An 8,036-nucleotide genomic window follows, 5' to 3' on the forward strand; every position below is an offset into this window, starting at 1 on the left:
AGAAGCAATCATTTCATTTTTATATAAATCTCCCCCTACCAAACACACAGAAGCTAGGGGTCTGCCTTTTCATGAGTACTTACATCAAGCACTTTCCACCCTATTAGTGATACCTCCTTCCTCTTTTATTCAGAGCTGTTTCTGGAAGGCCTCCTCCAGACCAGGCCTTGAACCAGATGCTAGGGACTCTGCAGTGAATGCCATAGTGAAGGCTGCTCCAGTGTTCCTTACAGTCTACTGGCGGAACAGACAATAACTCAAGGAAGCGGAAAAAAATCTATGCAATTATAAATTATGGTCAATGTTAAGACAAAAAGATGAACAGCACTGAGGGAGGAAGCTTACTGTATACAGGTGGCTTAAAAAGCCTCTTTTAGTAAAGGAGAGAAGGATGAGAAGGAGCGCTAGTTTGGGGAGGCGTGGGGAAATGTGAGTGCAGGCAAGTGAAGGGAGCAAAAACGGTGCAATCTCTGAGAGGTGTTTTCAAGAAACGGAAAGTCCCGTGTACTTTGCCTGGGGTAGAACCAGTGAAAGGGAGACGAGTTAGAGCTGCACTGGGAGGACTAGGCAGGAGCCCCTTAGGCCATGGACAGCAGTCCGGTAGCAACTGGAAGGTTCTGAGCCAAGCCGTGATGTAATCCATTGGGCATTTTAGAATGACCCCTTGACTGCTACATGGAGAATGGGTGCAGAAGCAGCCCAGGGGAGGAGAGAGTGGCTGGGAGTACAGTGGGTTATCCAGGGTAAGTGTGGCAGTGGCATGGAGAGCTGCGGTAGCATGAAGCAATGCAGAACCACTGCAGCGAGATGCTGCACACCACACCCCCTTTTGCAAAGGCAGAAGAGCCTCTTTCCATGGATAGTCACTCTTCCCACTTCAACATGAATATTTTGGTACATTTTTTTTATTAAAGAAAAAGAGTAAGGTCCTTACAAATGAATTGGAACTGATTGGAAACTGTGTGTATGGAGGTGGGGAAGCCCTACTCACTGGGGGGCATGGTTGTGGGATGATGAGGTAAACTGGCTTTTTTATGATTACTTTTCTCATGACTAGAGTCTGCAGGCCTTTTCTCTTTAGCTAGTTTTTTTTTTCTTTCTTCCTCCATGGAGAATTGTTTTCATCTTTTGCCTGGGAGATAGTTGCCTGGTTGCCAGTGGTCTAAGAGCTGGGTGGGAAATGGAGCTGGGGATCTCACTGTTCATCTATCCAGACTTTCAGTGAATTCTCATTCAGATTAAGTGCTTCTCCCCTGAGGCAGTCTTGTCTGCTGTAGTACCGCAGCGTAACCAGCAGGCCTCAGACCTCAGTGGTTTATGTCTATTTCTCATGAACAAGCCTTTGGGTCACTTGTGGCTGTGTGTCAGGTTGTAGAGATGGCTTCAGGTATGCTCCATGTGTCTTCTCCTTCTGGGACCCAGATGGAAGGAGCAGTGGCTTACCTGAGTGAGGCAAGGTCTCCAGATGGTCCAGGACAGGGGCAGGAGAGGGCAAGCCAAGTTATGCATAAAGTCTCTGGCTGGACATGGTGTACCTCATACCACTCACATTTCTAGGGCCAATGCAAGCCATGGACCAAAGCCCAAAGATAGTGCGTGTGGAAGTATATTCCACCTACAGTAAACCATGCATGGCAAGGACATGGAGGGAAGGGAGACTTGTGACCAAATCTTCCCACCACATCTGCTGAGGCAGTAGTATTGGATGGACACCTGCGGGATGGAGAGGTGTTGGCCGTCTGAAGTGGAAGAGCAGTCCCAGAGCTTGGTGTTTCCCTAGAACTGGGAAGTCTTAATGGCTGGAGCAGAGTAAGTAGGGGAATCACCACAAGGTGAGGTCAGACAGGCACTTGGGATTCATTTCCAGGGTGATAGAAAGCCCCAGCCTGGGTATTATCAGAGAGGGATGTGATAGGCTCAGATTGACTTTTTTTTTTTTAGTCATGAAATTGTTTTTTATTGGGGGAGGAGAACAATGTTGGGGAATTGGGGAAGGGGAACAGCCAAGTTGTTGTTTTTTAATCTTAGTTGTGGATGGCCAGCTATTGTAGCTCAGCTCCAAATCCACTCACCATCCGGCCGCCTGTCGGAAGCTCGTAGCAGCTCAGCTCTAGGTGCCGTGTTCAATCTTAGTTGCGGGGGCTGGGGGGAGGGACCAGCCCACCATTCCATGCAAGAGTTCAACCGGCAAACTTTTTTTTAGGAGCACGTGCTCTCACCAGCTGAGCCATCTTGACACCTGTCAGCAGCTCAGCTTGGGCGCAGGTCACTGGCCCATGTGGGAATCAAACCGGCAACCTTGTTGCTCAGAACTCATGCTCTTAACCAACTGAGCCACTCGGCCAGCCCTTGGATTGACTTTTCGAAGGATCTCTCTGCTGCTTTGGGAAAGAAGGATAAAGGAGGAAAGAGAGGCCCCCAGAGGACCAGGTGGGAGGTGAATGAAGCCAGTAGTTTAGGCTAGAGATAGGGGCAGCTTGGACTTGGAGTGTATGGAGGTAGAGAGAAGTGGGTGTATTTGAAAGATGGCTAGAAGGTGAATGGACAGAATTTGGTGACAGTAAATATGCGTGAATGAAGAAAAGAAGGAAGTGCGAGGGAATTAGTCCCAGATGCCTAACTTGTACTACCACAAAGATATGATACCATTTAAGGACAGAGAGAGGGGTAGGGCTGTGGAGGTCATAGAGTCTGGAAGTAGGGCCATTTCTTAAACTGAGGAGTCTTGCTGGGACATAGATAGTAGGATCCCTCAGGACAAAACTACACCAAAGACCCTGCCATGCGCAATGAAAGGGAGCAAGGGGGAAGGCCGGCAGAGTGAGCCCTCAGCCTAAGAGGGGCTGCCCAGGCTGTACACAAGGTAGGTCTCCCCATGGAGTTGGTGCCAAGGGCATGCTGGGAAGTTGCCCTGTACATAGGCTTCTGTGCCTATGCCTCGGGCTCCATTGGCAGGAGCTGGAGAAATGCCCTTAGGTATGTCAGGAGGCACGACTCCTGACTCTGCAACTGGCAACTCAATGATTCAGTCCTCAATGACATCCCTGATGCTCGTCATGACCTTTGCTCTCCAGTAGCAAAGGTAAAAGGATTGTTAATGCCAGGCTGAGGGGTCAGAGGATTTTAGGTATTTAAGATTTGTATGCACATCACATTTCCAGGTCTCCGAGTTCCACTCTTTCTTTGTTAGATCCATATATGGATATAGAGACCTATAAATGCTGTGGGTGCTGTCTCCGTGCAGCTTTCCCAACCAACAATTAGTATCAGGGCCTGATATTCAGCCATCTGCCTTATGACTGGAGGAGATGAGGTCTCCTTAAACAATGGGTGAACATGGGAGACAGGTTGGGCTTTCCCATCAGATACACATGCTTATGATAGAGAACCAGCTTTGGTCAATCGTACAGCCTCCTTAACAACTGCTCAGGCTGAAAGGGATCTCAGAATTTACACAGCCAGCCACAAATCCAGTTCCACACCCTAAATGTGACTGCAATTCACAGAGGAGGAGAAGAGATGCATGTGCCAGGCATGTCTTCCCCTTTTCAGTGAATGCCTCAGGTCTAAATGGCACCCCAGGAGGGAACAGGTCCTCTCCCTTTGCCCCAAGCCAACAGAGACCCAGGATCTCACAAATGTGGGGGAAGTTGTAATGTGGTGTCACAGACAGGCCATCAGTCCATGGCACTGATAAATATTTCTCACTAAGAAGATGAATTAGTGCATCCCAGTCAGCACAAGACCGTGATGTACTTTCCATGGCACCTGAAATTTATCCTCGGATCAGAGTCCTAAACCACGTCTCACTTGCTCTACTGACTCACAATGCAATGAATGAATGAATGAATGAATGAATGAATGAATGAGTGAATGTGTGAGTGAATGAATGAGGTAGTGAAGAAAATGTTAGATGTAGAGATAGATGTGGCTCCATGAAAAGCTCAAGTTGAGTGATACATTTGACAGAGAGACACGATGTCACAGCAAAGCTAGTGTATTGTCCCGATGTACAAGGCTCACATAGAACATGGAGGTGGGGCGTTTGTAAGTACTTCCCGTGACCATGAGGATGTCACATGGATTGGCCTGGGCAGAACGCCCCAGGAGATCAGGTCTCTCTTAGACAGTGTCCTAGAGGATTCTGTTGGGCCTGAAGCTTCTACAATCTGATGTCCTTCTTCTGAAATTCTAAAAATGAGCAAGACAGTGAATATTTAGAATGAGAAGAAAATTCAGTGAACTGTGACAGTTCCACCCAAATTCCAAAATGTATAGATATTGGGTTGTTGGAAAAGTCATGACGTATTTTTTCTATGGTTTTCATTGTAAAAAATGTGTCATGACTTTTCTGAAAACCCAATATTATATACATATGTGTGTGTTGTGTGTGTGTGTGTGTGTAAGTGTGTGTGTTTTAGACATTCCAGCTATGTAGTTGTACAGTCTGAACCAGGATGAAGCAGAGTTTCAGGGAGACAGATACAGTGGTTTTATGGTGAATCAAAACAGCCACAAATGCCAGAGATGGATCCAAAACCAATTCAGCAGGTTCCCAAATTTGACATTTTGATTTTCTAGAACGTTGCTAAGCGTCATAGAAACGGAGGGGTGCCACGTTTATGCACGCAGGGGTTCTTATTAATGATGCAAATGAGAGGTCTCCCTGCGAAGGTGTGGTGCAGGGAACAAGCTAATTAGCCTTGGTCCCCCCTCTCTTTCTCACTGTCTTAAAGACGTTTCTATCAAATAGTTCTTTTTCCCGGGAATGCACAGGTGGCCCTTGCAGGTACTTTTCTTCTGCCTCCTTGTAATCGAGTCCATCAAGTGCAGCAATTGAACAAATGATGGCTTCTGGCAGAAGGACTTCCAGAACAAAACTCACTTTGTCGTCTCTTGTCAGAGACAGCTTCTTCTTGTCTATTTGTTTGTAGATTTCCTGTAAATGTTCTACCACGACATCCAACTGATCTTCATCCTCCAGGTATGTTTCAACGCAGATCACATACCTCTCTGACTTCAGGAAGGATGCCAGCCACCTGGACTGTTTCCTGCCTTTGACGATGTCTAGAAGATGGTCGTCGGCCCCCTTTGTTTTCACGATGAAGTCCACCAGCTTCCGGTTGGCTCGGTCCCGAGCGGCCTTCATCCGGTCAGGGAGAAGTTTCTTGCGGGGCTTCCCGTCCTGGTAGCTCTCCTCCTCAGAATCTTCCAGGTCGGCATAATTCACTTTTGGGAACACAATATACAGATCGCCCTCTTGGATGTCTTTTCTCATTGGGTAGCTGATGTCAGCAGCATAATAGTCCAGGAAAGAGCCCGTGAAGGCCCCACGACTGAGCCGTTCTCTGTAGTGCGAGATCAGGGAGAAGCACCAGTTCACACCTTGCTCATACAGTCTCCTGGCTCTCTTCATCAGCTTTTCTTTCTCTTTACAATCCAGGAGCTTCAGTCTCCGAAGAGGCGCTTGAATGCCACGCTTTTCACGGTGCATGTTTTCCTCAACCAAAACGACCCTTGCCGTCTGATCTGTGTGGTTGACACTCTTGACCACTGCTGGCCAAAACGGGTGACTTTGAAACTTAAACCAGACAATCGTTCCTCTTGTAATGGAACACGGCTTCCGAGGGAAAGCCATTCTTGTCAGTTGTGCCGCTTTCTTGGTGCCACCCTTCTTCACAGCTGGGGTGGAGTGAATAGCCTTTGACTCAACTAAAGGTCGAGGTTCCTGCCGTCTTTTCTCAGACTCTGGTACCTTCAGCTTCTTTTTGCTGCTTGCCAGATGGAGTGAATGATGCAGCCCCCGCTCAGGGGAACTGGGGGATGCTGCTGTATCTTCCGAGCCTGGCTTCCTGGCTCCTTGTGCATTCCCAGAGATGGTAGAAAAGTCAGAAGAGAGGGCCAGGGTCTTTGGGCGGGTTCCACATGCCTTTCCTTTCAAAGCCTTGGGCACAGAGGCGATGAAACCAGGTGGCCGAGATGGAAGGATGCCTCCACCTTTAGCACCTGCACTTTCCTCCTTGGCTGTGCAATGCTGGCATGTAACTCTTGAGATGACCCTTTTTCCCCTGCCCTCTTTCTCACGGTCATCTTCTGAAAGCAGCGGGAAGTTTAGGCACACACTGGAGCTGTGTGAGGACTTTGCTTGCGATCCCCTAGGAACAGGAGCAACAGAGGTGTGCACCTGTGCTTTGTCTCCGTCTGGGGTGTCCTCGCCCCCTGAAGGGACCAACAGTGATTTGAGGTTTTCTCTTTTCTGAAGGCTTTTCGGTGAGTTCTTTTTGGTCTTCCGATACTTTCTACGAGGTCGCTTTTGTGGCCCCTTTTGAGACTGCGTAGTGACCTCTGGGTCATCTGAGGCTCTTGCCTGATCCAGCTTTGCTCTCTCCTGCAGCATGTCCAGTGCCACCGTCAGAGCGCTTCTGTAGGCCACTTCTTCACCAGGCGGGGCGCTGGCCTTCGACTTGGCCCCTAGTGAGGAGGCAATGGATTCAATTTGATACTCGTTTAGGATCTTCACGTCTCGGTTTTGCACTTTAATTTTTTTGCCTACTGAGAGTATTTCAACTTGTAGACAACATGCCTGTTTCTTCTTAGTTTTTCGTGAGGTGCTAGATCTGGACAAAACCTTTGCTGGCCAAAAACGGCCTTTCCAATTGCATAGGACATACTCAGAGTCCATTATGATTTGACTTGTGGGTTTGGAGGCCATTAACAGAGGTGAAGGGGTCTGGCCATCCTACCCCAGCTACAGCAGATCTCCCTAACACAATGTTCTTCACCGCACAGCTTTGCCTGGGAACAGAAAGCGTTTACAGCTCATGTGGCCTGCCCTTCTGCACCTGAATCTCCCAGGGGTGCTGGAGCTCGTGTTTTGACAGAGTGTACTGCAGAATACTGGAATACAAAAAGGAAAAGAAGAAGCGTATCAGCAAGAACTCCTTTCCAGCAAGTGGAAGAATGTTGGTCAATGAGCGCTGATAAGAGATACAACAAAGAAACATAAAGAGTGTATCAGACCGGAGGTGTGTTTCTGGAGAGGGTGGACAAGATAAGAGGCCAGTACGTACTTGGGAAAGAAGACGGAAGATACCAGAGCAGTTTCACAGCCCCCTGGGCCCTCCTTCTTGTCCTCTTGTTCCTGCTGCATGTGAAAGAGCACCCACGTGGGGAGGTGGGTGTCATGTCCGGGGTCTCATTTGTGTTGTTGGACGTCCTGGGCCTTCTGTGCTCCTCAGGGCTCAGCCAAGGGGAGTCCTCCCAGGTTTCTTTGCTCGGGTGCTAGCGTCTCCTTGTGCACCTGAGGAAGCCAGAGATGATGTCCTACCTACTGACCCTGAGTGTCACCACAATGTCGTGTACAAGAACACGAGGTTAGAATCCGGACATTCACAAAGATTATCATGGTGGTCAGTGGCGTGCCCCTTCATAAGGATTGCTGCTGGCATGCGCCATTGTCTGGGACGTGCGCCTCTTCCTTTCTCTATGGTGGTTTCAGTGGTTCCCCACCCCCACTCCCGGCACCAAATCAGTGTAAAATAGTGGCTGCAGAGCGAGGAGCAAACTAAATCACACCCCAATGTCAACATGAACAAATGATTGCAGATGCAGTGTCTGGTCAAATGGGAAAGACTTACCGAACTCCAGGTGGATCTTGGTAGGTGTGCTTGTGTGAGCAGGATCTGCTGATCCGCGAACTCCACCTGCATGTCTGGCAGTCCCTTTACCCTGCGTTGTGCTTCTGAAGTGCACTGTGCTTCCAGAGATCAAATGTCGACCACCAGGCCAGAAGCGCCTGTAATGTAAATCTAGACAATGCAAAAGAGTTAGGAAATTAAGCCAGTGACATGGGGATTGATTCATCACTTTGCCTTGCCCAACTCTGGAATGCATGCCATTCTTAAACAGAAATGTTAGTTAAGCCTCACGTGTAATGTAGATGCCATGCTCCTTTCCTTCCTTTGTTTGCATTTCAGAATATTTCTGCCTTAAGCAACTTAGTTTATGTTAGTCCCTCCTATTTCAGAACCGTGGAA

General features: G+C 48.4%; 1 protein-coding gene across 2 annotated transcripts in view; it reads right to left on the reverse strand.

Annotated features, from left to right (window-relative positions):
• Window positions 1-4,372: 4,372 nt before the first annotated feature.
• Window positions 4,373-8,036, reverse strand: part of PWWP4 (PWWP domain containing 4) — a 9,945-nt gene continuing 6,281 nt past the window's right edge. Inside the window, exons 2-4 of one of the 2 annotated variants that reach the window (XM_019664279.1) lie at window positions 7,638-7,808; window positions 7,071-7,300; window positions 4,373-6,897 (exon numbers count right to left, since the gene is read on the reverse strand). In XM_019664279.1, the coding sequence (XP_019519824.1) occupies window positions 4,694-6,712 (2,019 nt within the window). In that variant the 5' untranslated portion in view covers window positions 6,713-6,897; window positions 7,071-7,300; window positions 7,638-7,808 and the 3' untranslated portion in view covers window positions 4,373-4,693. The remainder of the gene's footprint in view (window positions 6,898-7,070; window positions 7,301-7,637; window positions 7,809-8,036) is intronic. The other variant, XM_019664280.1, reaches the window with a different exon arrangement.

The sequence above is a fragment of the Hipposideros armiger genome, unplaced genomic scaffold (assembly GCF_001890085.2).
Source record: "Hipposideros armiger isolate ML-2016 unplaced genomic scaffold, ASM189008v1 scaffold_419, whole genome shotgun sequence".
Classification (NCBI taxonomy): Eukaryota; Metazoa; Chordata; class Mammalia; order Chiroptera; family Hipposideridae; genus Hipposideros; species Hipposideros armiger.